Raw genomic sequence first — 15,517 nt, 5'->3', positions numbered from 1 at the left:
GACTCTGCCCTGCTGTAAGATTGCATCAACCCCACCGCCCCCACCTTTCTGGGTTTCCCCAGACATCACAGTAACGTGCCAACCCCATGCCCCTGCCCTCCTCCACGTGTGCTCCAGTCCAACTGGACTCTGGGCAGCCAGCACAGGCAGGGTCAGGGAGTGACTTCTGTGTCCCATGGCACTGACACCTGGGCCTGGGCAAAAGGACTCTGCTCCTCCCGCCCCCACCTGCCAACCTCTCCCCCTGTACCAGACCCATTGCTAAAAATAGAAACCAGAGTTCTCCTTCTAGCCCAGAGACCCCAGGGAAATAACCAGGGGAACTCGCAGCTGCATCACAGCAACTGCTGCAGCAGTGGCCAAAGAGCGAGCTAGAAAGGCTGAAGGGATGAGGGGAAATTGCCCTTCCCCACCTTGCTATATGGAGTTCCCTCCCCCCAGTCCCAGACCTTGAGGGCTGACCATGTGAAATCATCCTCTTTCTTGCATCATGCGTGTCCACATTGCCCCCACCCATACCCCTACCTCAAGCTCAGTGACCAGGGCCAGATGGTGAAACCTGAGCTCCAGTGGCGGGGGGGGGGCGGGGGACATCCACCCCCTGCAGGGGCTTGATGGGCAGCAGAGCTGGCCAATCTGGTGCTCAGAAGGCAGGTCTGCAGGCTGACCACGAGGTGCGGGAGCCCCAGGCTACAGGCTCTAAAGAGGCCCCAGTCAGTAACCAGACATGAGCTGCGAGGGTCAAATTGGCAGACTGTGCTAAACACAGGTACCCATCGGACCGTCCACTTTCTACCAGGCAACGGAAGACAGGTGGCTCTGCCCTTGGCTAAGGGTAGGTGTGGCACTCCTGCCCGCCGCTGCTGTGCCCTCTTTGGCCTCCGTGCAATCAGACTCAACAGCAGGAGCAACTGCCATCGGAGGCTCCCGTTTCGACCCAGGGCCATTCACCAGGAACATGGGGCTTCCTGGTGTCCAGCTCCGGCTGGTGCTGCTGTGGGCACTGGTGTGGGCACAGGAGACAAGGTCTGTGTGTCCCTCCTGTGGGGGCCCCACCCTGGCACCCCAAGCAGAACGAGCTCTGGTCCTAGAGCTGGCCAAGCAGCAAATTTTGGAGGGGCTGCACCTGACCAGTCGTCCCAGGATAACTAACCCTCCACCCCAGGCAGCACTGAGCAGAGCTCTCCGGAGACTACAGCAGGGAAGTGTGGCTCCGACGAAAGGGGAGGAGGTCATCAGCTTTGCTACCACCACAGGTGGGTGAGAGAGAGAGAGAGGCAGAAAGCAAGCAGGGGAAGGGAGGCAGAAAGGGAGGCTGGCAGACAAGGCAGACAGAGCAGGGCGTGGGAGGAGGAGGAGAAGATGGGGCAGGGACTGGGTGCAGAGGATGCTAGACAGTCCCTGTTTCTTCTAAAGGGGGGCGCTAGGGAGAGCAGTGGGCAGGGCTTGCAGGAGTCTCGGAGGAGAGCTCCAGTTCTGCTCAGTCCCTCAGTCCTTTCTCCATCTTTCTGGCAGATTCCTCCACTTCAACCTGCAGCTCCATGCTCACCTTCCACCTGTCCACTCCTCGGTCCCACCAGCTGTTCCACGCGCGCCTATGGCTTCATGTACTTCCCACCCTTCCTGGCACTCTTTACTTGAAGATCTTTCGATGGGACACAAGGAGGAGGCACAGAGGGTCCGGGGCCTTCCTGGCTGAGCACCCAATTACAAGCCCTGGCTGGCATGCCCTGACTCTGCCCTCTAGTGGCTTGAGGGGCGAGGAGTCCCGTGTCCTGAGACTCCAACTGGACTGCAGTCCCCTAGAAGGCAACAGCACAGCTGCCGGCCAACCTCCGCGCCTCCTGGACACAGAGGGAAACCAGCGGCCCTTCCTGGAGCTTAAGACCCGTCCCAATGGGCAGGGAGCAGGCCGCGTCAGGAGGAGGACCCCCACCTGTGAACCTGAGACTCCCTTATGTTGTAGGCGAGACCATTACGTAGACTTCCAGGAACTGGGATGGAGGGACTGGATCCTGCAGCCTGAGGGGTACCAGCTAAATTACTGCAGTGGGCAGTGCCCCTCCCACCTGGCTGGCAGCCCGGGCATTGCTGCCTCCTTCCATTCTGCTGTCTTCAGCCTCCTCAAGGCCAACAACCCTTGGCCCTTGGGTACCTCCTGCTGTGTCCCTACTACCCGAAGGCCTCTCTCTCTCCTCTACCTGAACCGTGATGGTAATGTGGTCAAGACAGATGTGCCAGATATGGTGGTGGAGGCCTGTGGCTGCAGCTAGCAAGAGGATCTGGGGGTCAAAGTAAAGATATCAAGTTGGGGGTTCCCAGGCAAAGGGCATCTGTGGCTGGAGGCATCAGATTCCTGATCTGCACCACCACCCAATGGGCCACCGGGCAGTATGACTGAGTTGACCTCTCTGGGACCCAAACGGACACTTTCCTATCCAGGCGCTGGTCTATTCCAGGCTGGTTGATGTGTGGGGAGCTGGAGAAAGTGTGTCCTCTGAAGGAATCTACCCAGAAAGCATGATTTCCTGCCCTAAGCCCTATGAGAAAATAGCAGCAGCAAGGGAGGGAGGGAGGGAGGGAGGGAGGGAGGGAGGGAGGGAGGGAAGAAGCAGGCAGAGAACATGACTTAGTCTCTCCCAAGAAGACAAAGTCCTCAAGTGAGAGAAGAAAGAAGCAGACGGAGGGTCCAGCAGACTTGGGGCAGGGGAAACAGGCTGGCCGGGGGTCGGGCTGTGGAAGTGCTTTAAGGGAAGGTCAAGAAGGAGATGGGCAAGGGCTGAGGAAAGGTGTTGAGCAGAACCCCAGAAATGGGAGTCAGGAGAGAAGAGTGCTGAGTCTGAGAAGTTCCTTGGTTTTTCCCAGTGAGGGGCAGGATCCACTGGGGAGACAAACATTTATACTTTCCTAATAAAAATGAAGAAAAAAAAATCAACCAGTTTGAGTCATAAAGGGCTGGGGTGATGGTCCAGAGCAATGGTTCTCAAGGTGCGGTCTGGGGACCCATGGGAGGTTCCTGAGGCCCTTTCAGGGGTGTCCATGGGGTCACAACTATTTTCATAATAGTACTAAGATGTTGTTTGCCTTTTTATTTTCATTATCTCAAAAGCATTCAATGTTTTCCAGCGGCTGGTGACATGTGATTACATCATCTTTCTGACATTGTTAATGGGATATGTGCTTTGTGTATTCTTGTGTTACAAACTTTTTTCAGTTTTAATTTCTAATATGGTAAATTGATATAAACCACATAAACAAAAGCTTGGTAAATCTAAAGAGTGTAAAGTGGCCTTGAAGCCAAATATTTGAGAATTGCTGATCTAGAGAAAGCGGTGTGGGAAGGAGAAAGCGGTGTGACCTAAAAGAACTACCCTGGAGGATGGGGCACATGGCTGAGACCGGAGCATGAGTAGGATCCCTTCTTCTCCAGTGAACTCTGGTCGTGCTTGACCCTCTGGGTATAACTGGTGTCTGGGTCAAAGAAACATGGGGGAGGGAGCTCAAATACGCTCCTTATCTGTACCTCACAGCTACTATCTATATGTGTCTGGCCTCAGATCACTTCCTAGTGTCACCTTTTCCCCTTGACCCTCAGACTGAAGTTAAACTACAGCCCCAAGGAAGTGGTTCTTGGAAGCAGAGTTAGGGTGTGGGAGGTCTGTCTGAGGGTAACAGAAAATAAAGGGACCTTTCCCCCCACCATGCTTTCGCCCCTTTCTCATAAAGAAAGGTCCAAGAGAATGAAATAGCTGACCCTTTCCCTGCATCTGATCACCATGGCAACACAAATCCAAAGAGACACTATTAGACACTACCGCTCTGCACTAGCAGCCTCTGCCAGTGCGGTTTTGGGGGCTCATACAACCGCCTCCCTGGACTCCTGACTGGGCTTTGGTGGCTATCTGTCAACCCTGTTCCTTTGGCTTCCCAAGTTTCCTCTGCCTCCAGGACTCCAGGGGGGTGTCATTTTCCAAAAAGGCCAGCAGAGGGAGCAGACAGCCTGGAAGAGCAGAAAGAGCGGACAGCGCAGAGGTGCGGAGGTGGCCGCATTCTCCAGAACTTCGAGAACAAGGAGAACCGGGGTTCCTCGGAACAGTGCCTCAGTGCTAGGGTTCCCTAGTAACCTTGTGTCCACACACTCTGCACCCATTGCCTCAGCCTCTTTTCCTTTTATGGTCCATAGAACCCTCACCTTACGCTCAGGGCCCCCAACCCAAGGCTGTCACAATCCTGTTTCCAACAAACCCCCCAACTCCGTCCCAGCTCTTTCGTGTTCCATCCAAAGAGTGAGGACAGCCGAGAAACCGCAGGGTGGTGCTCATTAGGCACCGAAGTCGAAGACCCTACCTCCAACATAATCTTTCTGGAATGAACTTTTTCGTCGCCCCCTTCCCGCCCTGCAATGTATTCCTGGCACTGGTTCAGGGCCTCTTCGTGGACAGCCGGTCCAAAAATCCATGCCGGGATTTACTGCCCACCAGCAGCAGCGTGTTCAGTTGGGGGGGGGGCAGCATAGGGTCCCTCAAGGGAGGGGGAGGATCCTGGGGGTCCTGGGGGTGCAATAAGCCCGGCACCCCCTCTCTGGCTTCCAGCTACCCCGCCTCATCCTACAGAACGGCAAGAGGGAGGGAAATAGGAGGGAGGTGAAGGGCAAGCGGGAAGAGCGGCGGCGCGCCAGCGGCTTGAGCGAGAAAAAGTTTTTGCATTAGGGGAAAAAAAAGTTTGCGCTTCTCGCGGGTGGTCCCGGCTCGCGGCCCGGCGGGCTGGGCCGGCGGGAGGGCTGGGGGCCAGGTTAGGGGGGGTGGGGGTGGCACTGAGGCTGCGCTGCAGTGGCCCCGTCCGCCCCCCCTTCCCACCGCACCCCCCAGCCCAGACTCCAGCCCTGGACCGCGCATCCCGAGCCCCAGCGCCCAGACAGAGGTGAGAAGGGGGGCAGGCGGGGGACCACCTGGGAGAGGTGGGGGAGGGGGCCTGAGGGGATGCTCTGCTTGTGAGGGACTCTGCCCAGCCATGAGAACTGGGGCACAGCGGCAGAATTGGGGTGGGAGAGCCTGGGGTGAGATACTAGAACGTTTGGAGAATTTTTTTCATTTGTATCTCCCTTTTTCTGTTTCTCTTTTTTTTTCTTCGGACTGTCTGTGTGTCTGTCTCAGGCAACTGTGGATCTCTTTGTCTGTCTCTGCCTCTCCCATACATTAGAAACATCTCGCTTTCATGAGGTTGGGATGAAGAGGCTGGAGGGACGGCTAGCTGGAGGTCTGCAAGGTAGAGAGGGCACTCCAGGTGTGTCTGAGCGCCGGCTGGAAGACGTCAGTGTTTCTGAAAGGAGGGGACAGCTAAGGAGAGAACCCCAGGTGGGGTGGGATGGGTGTGCGTGAGGTGACAAAACCACTGGGGGGGGGGGGTCGGCGGGGCTAAGAACCCCTGACCTGACTTGTGACAGATGTGCTTGCTGGTGCCTGTGTTTTTGGAAAAGGAGTGTCTTCTGGACAAGGAAGAGGGCTGGAGGGACCCGTGTCTAGTTTAGGCCCTAGAAAGACGCCCCAAGGACTTTGGACTCCCGCGTCCCCAAGGGTTGTGGGCAGGGTGCTAAGGAGGAGCCCAGGAGCCCTTGTCTTGACCCTCTGACCTCAGGACCACCAGGACAGCTGGGGCGAGCGGCAGGGAGACCCCTACTGGGACGGGGCGGGACCGCTAGCCACTGCCTGCCGGTGCATCCCTGTGGGTCCCCCTCCCAAACGGGAGCTGGACCAGGCCCCTCCTCTGGCTCAGACCACCCTGCCTGCCCTTGCTCGCCGCTCTGAAGCCTCTTTCAGGCCCCGTGACCCCGAAACAATCCGCCCTGTGCAGCTAGCTTTGGGGACAGGATTAGGGAAAGGGGATCCCATAGAGACTGAGAAACGGAGATTTTGGGGGGCTGGAGAACTGGGGTCTTCCTAGGATAGAGCTTTACGGTCGGGTAGAGGAAGAAGGCGGGGCGATTTCCTGGGGGAGTTGTAAGGGCCGGAGTTAGAGTGGTTTTCCCTAGGGGGGCGGGGTCCAGACCCCCTCCCCCATTATCTCCCCGGCATCCCCGCCAGGCGGCTCAGACCCCGCCCTTTACGTCACTATGGGGGTTCCCGGGGGTCTGTTGGAGTTAACCCTTGGGAAGCCAGCTGGGATACCCGGGAACCTAAGGTGTCCTGATGGCTCTCCTCTCCACACACACCTTATTTTATTTGCCCGGTCACTTTCTCTCCCTGCAGTTTCTGGATTCTTTCTTTTCCACCTTGCCACTGGGACCCCCACCCTCCAACAGGGGCCCCCACACACACACCGGGCGCCGCTGCCAGCTTTCTGGATGCACTGAGGGGAGGAGGGAAGAATGTGTCCCGCCTCTCAACACTCCCCCCTTCGCTGCGGCTCGCTCGACTGGGCTCCCGGGCGGGCGGGCGGGCGGGGGAAGCGGAGCCGTCTGCAGCCAGAGCCTGCGGCGGCGACTTGGGTGGGCCGAGGAGGCACGGGGGCGGAGAAGGCGGGACCGGGAGAAGGGGGAGGGGCCGGCTCCTGGGAGTTGGGGAGCGGGGGTGCGAGAGGGACTCTGGAAAATAGGAAGACACACAAGATGATTCAGGGCTCCAGGTGGAGAACCCTAGAGCCAGCTTCCTGCCCCATCCTGTGCTCTCATCCACACCCCAGAAAAACTTAACTAAAGCTGGAAAAGCTGGAAAATGTTTCCTTTCACTAATGTGAAGGCGAGTCGTGGGTGGGCCCTGGCACGCGTGGGCGAGGAGGGATGTCGCCCCAGTTCCAGCGGCTGCACCCCTGAGGCTGGGCCGTGGGGCAGAAAGATGACTTAGTAGGCATGTTTGGGGGCGTCTCTTTAGTGTTGGGGGGTCGTTTGCGAGCCCCCGCCTTCTTCCCCTGGATGAGTCATAGGAGGAGGCGGGAGAAGTGTCCCCCGATCCAGCTGCCAGCCAGCTGTGCCCCCCCTCCATCGTGCCAAGGTCGAGTTGGGAGGTCTTGGATGCGGGATCCAGATCTCCGCTAGGAAAGGAGGAATTAGGAAGAGTACAGTCCAGGCTGCGAAGCTCCGACTGGGTCATGGGGTCCGGGTTCCGCTCCCCAACTTACCCCGCCCTCACCCTAAATCCCAGCATCCCGGGATCACCCACCGCGCCGGCCGGCCCGCTCCCGTTCGTTCTCCACCCTACCCCGCCCCACCCCACCCTCAGTCTCGGGAAATCGGAAAACACGGGGTGGAGTAAAAACTGGAGTTTGAGGAGAAAAGCGGACAGCGGCACCCTTTCCTCCCTCACTACTCCAATGTTTGACTTTGTTTTTTATTCTCCCAGAGACTTCCCTCACAGTTCCTTACCTGTTCCCCCAAACAGATCAAAAGCGTTAGGTGGGTGCCCAGACTCAAACCACCCAGAATAACACCAACTTCCATCCTTTGTAAGCCTTGGACCCGGGAGGCTCCCTTCAGAAACCTTATCCCGTTCTACAGTGTTTTGCTCTGGAGTGGAAAAGGGCAGATCATCCGTGCTTCCTCCTGGCCCCACCAGCCTCTCTGTCTGGGCTGTGGCGAGGGCTCCCTCTGCTGGACACTGGAGGGATTGTTGGCGGGCTGTCCCTGAGCAGTAACAAATGAAGGGAAAGAGGCTCAGGCTGAACAGCCAGCCCAGTGCTTAAGCCAGAGACGCTCTGCAGGAGTCTCAGCCCACTCCTCAAAGCTGGCCCCTGGTCAGAGCAAGAATTAATAAAGGTTCCACGGCATTAAAATCACTTGGAGCTCTCATAGGCACAATTAGTCCACAACACTCCCCCCTACACACACAGACCACACAGGCAAAGCTCCCACCCACTTTCCACAAAAACCGCCAAGACTGCCCCTGCCTCTTCGGGACTTCTCTCCTTACCTGACTTTGTTCCTTGCCAACATTACCTGAGTGATGTTCATTTCAACCTGATTTCCTGTGCCAGATGTCTTGGAGGGGGCTGGGAGCACAGGGGAAGCTCTGCCCAGGGTTCTGTGCCTGAGTTAGTTATCTGACCTTCCCTGTTTTCCTCCCACCGTTATAACTTGCAGATCTCCCTTCCCCTTCTGCAGTGCTCCCACACCCTCCTCTGAGACACCATGTTCAACTCGATGACCCCACCGCCAGTCAGTAGCTATGGCGAGCCCTGCTGTCTCAGGCCCCTCCCCAGCCAGGGGCCCCCCAGCATGGGGACAGAAGGTCAGTGCCTATACCAATCGCTGAGCCTTGAGGACTGGCAGATTTCTTACCAGCCCCAGGGATCCCTCTTCTGGCTCCTATCCCTTGACAGTTTCCCATCGACAAAAAGATGGGAGGCCCTATGTAATGTGGGCTTGGCATATGGGACCAGGCCTGGCCTGGGGTTTCAAGGTGAAGCCTTGTGTGTCCGCCATTCCAGTTGTCTCTCTTCTCTAGGACTGTCTGGTCTGCCCTTCTGCCACCACGCCAACCTCATGTCCGGCCCCCACAGTTATGGGCCAGCCAGAGAGACCAACAGCTGCACCGAGGGTGAGGCCTCAGGCAACATCTCTCCTTTCTGCCCCTCGGGGATTTGTCTTGAGGGAAACAGTGGGAGGGCAGGGGATCTAGCTCGAAAAGAAAATGCTTGGAGATGGGCTTGAGGGATCAGAGCATGATTAAGAGGTCACAGTTGGGGTCAACAGGGCAAAGCAGAGTCACGTGTCTTTTTTTTTTTTTTTTTTTGCGAGTTAGGACGCATGGGTTGGGTGCATGGAAAGGCATGCCACTTTATCGTATCTATCTCCCTTGTTTCCTGGCCAGCCCCACTCTTTCCTCCTCCCCGGAGTGCAGTCAAATTGACCAAGAAGCGGGCACTCTCCATCTCACCTCTGTCAGATGCCAGCCTGGACCTGCAGACAGTTATCCGAACCTCACCCAGCTCCCTCGTGGCCTTCATCAACTCACACTGTGCCTCTCCGGGGGGCTCCTATGGTCACCTCTCTATCAGCACTATGAGGTGCAGACAGCTTTGGGCTAAGAGGCCCCAAAAGACCCTCCCAAACAAACCCTATCAAAAGCCTCAAGCCCTCCAAACTACCTGGCCCTATTTGAATCCTTATAATTTCTAAGGCATTGAGCCCTCCTCAGTACCTCCCTAGGACTGCCTCAACCACCTCCCAAACTGTCTTCCAGGCACCCTCGCATAGCCCCAGAACTCCTGAGACTTTCTGAGGTGATAGTCCTAAGTAACCACTCCCCCCCCCCCTCCTCCTCAGCCCATCTCTGGGATTCCCACCCCAGATGAATCACCAAAAAGGGACCTCACCATCCTTCGGGGTCCAGCCCTGCGGTCCCCATGACCCCACCCAGGGGGCGATGATGCCACATCCTCAGTCCCGGGGACCCCTCCCAACTTGCCAGGTGAGAGCCCTCATATTATTACCTATCTGCCTCAGCTCAAAGGGGTGGGGAGAGGACTATATAGGGGAACGTGAAGGAAGGACAGGGAATACTGAAGTTTCAGTACCAGGAAAATAAAGGAATACAGGTGCTAGAGTTCACTCTTGGGATTGAATCAGACTCTTCCAAAGGAGAGAGCGCTTTTAGCCCATCCTGTTCACCAGTGCAATCTGAGGAGGAAGTCTCTATCAAATTCAGGGGTTCCAGCTGCTTGGTGGGGGCACTCGGGGCTGGGCTCCCTCTTCCTTCGGCCCACCCTACCTTCACACCCCCACTTTTTTCCCGTGGTGAAGTTGAAGTCTGAGTTGGACATGCTGGTCAGCAAGTGTCCAGAGGAGCCCTTGGAAGGTGACATGTCCAGTCCCAACTCCACAGGCACACAGGTAAGGGTGAGGAGGCTTTACTTCCGGGACCTGAGTGAAACCAAAGCTGTCATCCAAGTGACCCTAGGATTGCCTCTCCTGCCTTAGGATCCCCTGTTGGGGATGCTGGATGGGCGGGAAGACATGGAGCGAGAGGAGAAGCCTGAGCCTGAATCTGTGTATGAGACTGACTGCCGCTGGGATGGCTGCAGCCAGGAATTTGACTCCCAGGAGCAGCTGGTGCACGTGAGCCCCAGGGGGTAACAGGAATGTTGGCTGGAACCTGTAGGACATTCTGGGCGGGACACTGGAATCAGGCTGAGAGCAGGAGGTCAGAGGATACTGAGGTCAGAGGTTGAGTGCCCTTTTGAGCAGGCATAAACTCAGAAGATGTAGCTTTGTTTTACAAACTTGAAAGAACTGCCCTACCCGGTTTGGCTCAGTGGATAGAGCGTCGGCCTGGGGACTGAGGGGTCCCAGGTTCGATTCCAGTTCAGGGGCATGTACCTTGGTTGCGGGCACATCCCCGGTGGGGGGTGTGCGGGAGGCAGCTGATGGATGTTTCTCTCTCATCGATGTTTCTAACTCTCTATCCCTCTTCCTTCCTCTCTGTAAAACATCAATAAAGTATATTTTTTAAAAAGAACAAAACTTGGCAGAAACCGGTTTGGCTCAGTGGATAGAGCGTCAGCCTGCGGACTGAAAGGTCCCAGGTTCGATTCCGGTCAAGGGCATGTACCTTGGTTGCGGGCACATCCCCAGTGGGGGTTGTGCAAGAGGCAGCTGGTCGATGTTTCTCTATCATCGATGTTTCTAACTCTCTATCCCTCTCTCTTCCTCTCTGTGAAAAATCAATAAAAATATATTTTTTAAAAAGAACAAAACTTGGCAGAACTGAGATGTGGGCTATCGTGTCCTTCCTGCACCATCTTCCCCCGTGAAGTGGAGCCGTAGAGGAATATGGTGTGGCGGGAAGGTCAAGGGAAGGAGGTCTGGGTCTCATGGCACAGGAGAACCTCAGAGAGCCTCTGCATCTCCTCCCTCAGCACATCAACAGCGAGCACATCCATGGGGAGCGGAAGGAGTTCGTGTGCCACTGGGGGGGCTGCTCCAGGGAGCTGAGGCCCTTCAAAGCCCAGTACATGCTGGTGGTCCACATGCGCAGACACACGGGCGAGAAGCCACACAAGTGCACGGTGAGGCTCCCTCTTCCCAAGCTCAGGGTCCTCCTCAAACTGGGGCTGCCCCTCCATGGGTCCCTTCCTCCAGAAGCAAATATTAAAAATGTGTGTTTTATGACTGTTGGTATGATGATAAACATGTTGCTATTATATATTGGAACACTTTCTTGGATTTAAAAGCTAATTTCCTCTTGCTTTTCAAAGAAATTAAAACATTTTTGCGGGACCCTTGAAAGTACTGTGGGCCCCAGGCACTGTGCCTACCACTCTGCCTAACGGGGAAGCCCTGCATGGAGGACAGAAGACACTCCCAGATCACCCCACCCCAAAACAGTCCAAGATCCCCATGCAGGGAGCCCTGCCCCGGCTTGACCAGGAGATGCTCTGGCCTCAGCTCCATGTCCCTGCAGGCAGAGTTCCTCCGGCTACTTGCTTCCCCAGCTTTGGTCTGCCCTCTTCCCCTAATTATGGGAATTCTCCTGAAGCCCCAGTGCTCTCCCGTCTTGAATTATAGTCTCTGACGTATGTCCCATTTGAGTTTCAGGGTTCCTCTAATTCCATGTCCTTCTGTCTGAGCGCTATCCTTTGACCCTTCTGTCCCCCAGTTTGAGGGGTGCCGGAAGTCATACTCACGCCTCGAAAATCTGAAGACACACCTGCGGTCACACACGGGTGAGAAGCCATACATGTGTGAGCACGAGGGCTGCAGTAAAGCCTTCAGCAATGCCAGTGACCGAGCCAAGCACCAGAATCGGACCCACTCCAATGAGGTGAGTGCCCCGCCTCAGAGACCCTCCCCACTTGAGAAGCCACCTATCGGGGAGTTTCCCCCTTAAGAAATCCCTTAGCCCAGCAACCACTCCACGAAGGTGAGTTCTCCCCTCCTGTACAATTCACCCGGAGACCTTTCTGAAACCAAGAATTTCCTCTTACCACCCTGCCCCCCACTTCTAACCAGCCAAAGGGCTAATTTAAAAAAGACCCATTCTAACTAAAGGAGACCCCTGATCCCTTCAACCCCGGAGTTAATGAGGCTTCACAGACCTGGGTTCACCCTTCATCTTTCCCAGGCCTGGGCTGTCAGTTTTCCTGATCTTTCCCCCATCCTCTCATTTTTTTTTACTCCACGGGCCCCACTCTCCGTACTTCCTTGAATGCTGTGCGTAACCCCTCGCCCCTCGCCCTCACTTGATGCCACCCATTTTTTGCATTCCTTCTGCATTCTTCCACTTTCACACCTTTGTCTGCTGTCTTCATTTTCCACTCAACAGAAGCCATATGTGTGTAAGCTCCCTGGCTGCACCAAACGCTACACGGATCCCAGCTCACTCCGGAAACATGTCAAGACAGTGCACGGTCCTGACGCCCACGTGACCAAGCGGCACCGAGGGGATGGCCCCCTGCCTCGGGCACCATCCCTTTCCACAGTGGAGCCCAAGAGGGAGCGGGATGGAGGCCCCGTCAGGGAGGAGAGTAGACTGACTGTGCCAGAGGGTGCCATGGTGAGACGCCCGGACAGGCCTCTGCCTCCATCCCCCCCTCCACGCAGCCTTGCTGACATCTTCCCAGCTCTCTCATCCCATCCTCTCACTCTTTCTTGGCCAGTCCTCTAAGTGTCCCCGTGTGGCTCCTGGGACTAGCCCAAATGAGGGATTTCAGTGTAATGATTCCAAGCCCTTTACCTGTATAATTTCATGGACACCTCACAACAACTTCACGAGCAAGGAACGTACTTTCCCCATTTCAGATGAGGAAATTCAGGCATAGAGAAATTTTCCAAGGTCATAGAACTAAGAGGACGAATTTGAGCCCAGGCGATCTGTGCTCCAGCCTCGGCTCTGCTCATCAACGTCTCTCCTACTTTGCCCCATCCCTCACCTGCTCAGCCCTCTCTACACCTGTAAGCCTCCCCTCGACCCGAGCAGCCACTGGCTTTGAGCCACTCCCCAACTTCTGGGAAAGGAGGAAAGGTGCCACCCTCAGTCCTCATCTTCCCCACAGAAGCCACAGCCAAGTCCTGGGGCCCAGTCGTCCTGCAGCAGCGACCACTCCCCAGCAGGCAGCGCCGCGAACACCGACAGTGGTGTGGAAATGACTGGAAATACCGGGGGCAGCACTGAGGACCTGTCCAGCTTGGACGAGGGGCCCTGCATTGCTGGCACCGGTCTGTCCACGCTTCGCCGCCTTGAGAACCTCAGGCTGGACCAGCTACATCAACTGCGGCCCGTGGGGCCCCGGGGCCTCAAACTGCCCAGCTTGACCCACACTGGTGAGACCTGGGTGTAGCGGGCGGTTGCTGGGCTGAGATCTGGACCTTCCCTGAAGTTGGAGTGGGGCTTCACCCTTCAGAGCTTCAATATACAAGCTTTGTACACTAGAACAGGTCCCCCTTCCTTAAGACGCTGCCCTTCCATCCATCGGAAAACTGTTGTGATATACACAATCTGGGAGGTGAATGCTGTCCCCTAGCACTGTGCAGTGTACCAGGTACAACCTGTACAACTGTTCACAGCAGCCTGGAACCCCTGGTGACACAGAAGCAGAAGGGGCATGGGAGAAAGAGGAGACAGAACCGAATGGTTAGAGTTAAGGAGCCTTTCCCCGGGATTCCAGGACAAGGCTGTCCCAATGGGGCAGGCAGGTGAGATTCAGGGGGCTTCCTGACCACCCTGCCTTTTCTCCCTATTACTTGCAGGCACCCCTGTGTCCCGCCGGCTGGGCCCCCCAGTTTCTCTTGACCGCCGCAGCAGCAGCTCCAGCAGCGTCAGCTCAGCCTACACTGTCAGCCGCCGCTCCTCCCTGGCCTCTCCTTTTCCCCCTGGCTCCCCACCAGAGAATGGGGCATCCTCTTTGCCTGGCCTCACACCTGCCCAGCACTACCTGTTCCGGACAAGATATGCTTCAGCCAGAGGAGGTGGTACCCCACCCACTGCAGCATCCAGCCTAGATCGAATGGGGGGTCTCCCAGCACCTCCCTGGAGAAGCCGAGCTGAGTATCCGGGATACAACCCCAATGCAGGGGTCACCCGGAGGGCCAGTGACCCAGCCCGGGCTGCTGACCACCCGCCCCCAGCCAGGGTCCAGCGGTTCAAGAGCTTGGGTTGTGTTCACACATACCCTACCATGGCAGGGGGAGGACGGAACTTTGATCCCCAACTCCCAACCTCTGTCTACTCACCACAGCCCCCCAGCATCACTGAGAATGTCGCTGTGGATACCAGAGGGCTACGGGAGGAGCCAGAGGTTGGGACCTCCATGATGGACAGCGGCCTGAACCCCTATATGGACTTCCCACCTGCTGATACTCTGGGTTACAGAGGACCTGAGGGAACAGCAGCTGAGCCTTATGGAGCTAGAGGTCCAGGCTCCCTGCCTCTTGGACCTGGTCCACCCACCAACTACAACCACAATCCCTGTCCCCAGCAGGTCTCCTATCCTGACCCCACCCCAGAAACATGGGGTGAGTTCCCTGCCCACTCCGGGCTGTACCCAGGCACCAAGCCTCCAGCTGGAGCCTACAGCCAGTGTCCTCGTCTTGAACATTATGGACATGTGCAAGTCAAGCCGGAACAGGGGTGTCCAATGGGTTCTGACTCCACAGGACCGGCACCCTGCCTCAATGTCCACCCCAATGAGGGGCCTCCATGCCCACAACCTCTGTTCTCCCACTACCCCCAGCCTCCCCCTCCCCAATATCCGCCATCAGGTCCCTATCCCCAGCCACCCCCTGATTATCTTCCTTCAGAATCCAGGCCTGGCCCAGATTTTGATCACCCCACTCATTCCACAGGACAGCTCAAGGCTCAGCTTGTGTGTAATTATGTTCAGTCTCAACAGGAGCTGCTGTGGGAGGGTGGGGGCAGGGGAGATCCCCCGGTCCAGGAACCTCTCTACCAGAGTCCCAAGTTTCTGGGAGGTTCCCAGGTTAGCCCAAGCCCTGCCAAGGCCCCCATGGCCACATATGGACCTGGCTTTGCGCCTAACTTGCCCAATCACAAGTCAGGCTCCTATTCTACCCCTTCACCATGCCATGAAAATTTTGCAGTGGGGGGAAGTAAAGCTTCCCATAGAGCAGCAGCACCACCCCGACTTCTGCCTCCATTGCCCACTTGCTATGGGCCCCTAAAGGCAGGGGGCACCAACCCCAGCTGTGGGCACCCTGAGGTGGGCAGGTTGGGAGGGGGTCCTGCTTTATACCCTCCTCCTGAAGGCCAGGTGTGTAACCCCCTGGACTCTCTTGATCTTGACAACACTCAGCTGGACTTTGTGGCTATTCTGGATGAGGCTCAGGGGCTGAGTCCTCCCCCTTCCCATGATCAGGGGGGCAGCTCAGAACACACTGCACCTCCCTCAGGAGCCCCCAACATGGCTGTGGGCAGCATGAGTGTCTTACTGGGGTCCCTGCCTGGTGAGACACAATTCCTCAACTCTAGTGCCTAAAGTGTGGAATCCCACCCATCACAGATCCACATTTCCTAAGGGGTGTCCATCCCCCCAGAGGAGTCAGGAGAAGGAGCCATAGACCCCTGGGATG

At 56.7% G+C, this 15,517-nt stretch overlaps 2 protein-coding genes across 2 annotated transcripts; both read left to right on the top strand.

Annotated features, from left to right (window-relative positions):
• The first annotated feature begins 958 nt into the window (after window positions 1-958).
• INHBE (inhibin subunit beta E) lies at window positions 959-2,273 on the top strand. The gene is made up of 2 exons (XM_008148688.3): window positions 959-1,256; window positions 1,516-2,273. Exons 1-2 carry the CDS (start codon window positions 959-961, stop codon window positions 2,271-2,273), a joined length of 1,056 nt encoding a protein of 351 aa, XP_008146910.1.
• A 5,842-nt stretch (window positions 2,274-8,115) lies between these two features.
• On the top strand, window positions 8,116-15,483 carry GLI1 (GLI family zinc finger 1). Its single transcript, XM_028156351.2, has 11 exons — window positions 8,116-8,219; window positions 8,436-8,528; window positions 8,802-8,997; window positions 9,257-9,401; window positions 9,734-9,823; window positions 9,911-10,048; window positions 10,849-10,998; window positions 11,589-11,753; window positions 12,255-12,485; window positions 12,985-13,252; window positions 13,679-15,483. The coding sequence occupies exons 1-11, from the start codon at window positions 8,120-8,122 to the stop codon at window positions 15,421-15,423; spliced, it is 3,321 nt and encodes a 1,106-aa protein (XP_028012152.2). The 5' UTR covers window positions 8,116-8,119; the 3' UTR covers window positions 15,424-15,483.
• The last annotated feature ends 34 nt before the right edge of the window (window positions 15,484-15,517 follow it).

The sequence above is a fragment of the Eptesicus fuscus genome, chromosome 7 (assembly GCF_027574615.1).
Source record: "Eptesicus fuscus isolate TK198812 chromosome 7, DD_ASM_mEF_20220401, whole genome shotgun sequence".
NCBI lineage: Eukaryota > Metazoa > Chordata > Mammalia > Chiroptera > Vespertilionidae > Eptesicus > Eptesicus fuscus.
Note: the sequence above shows the minus strand (reverse complement) of the source record. Positions and strands in the feature narration are given on the sequence as shown.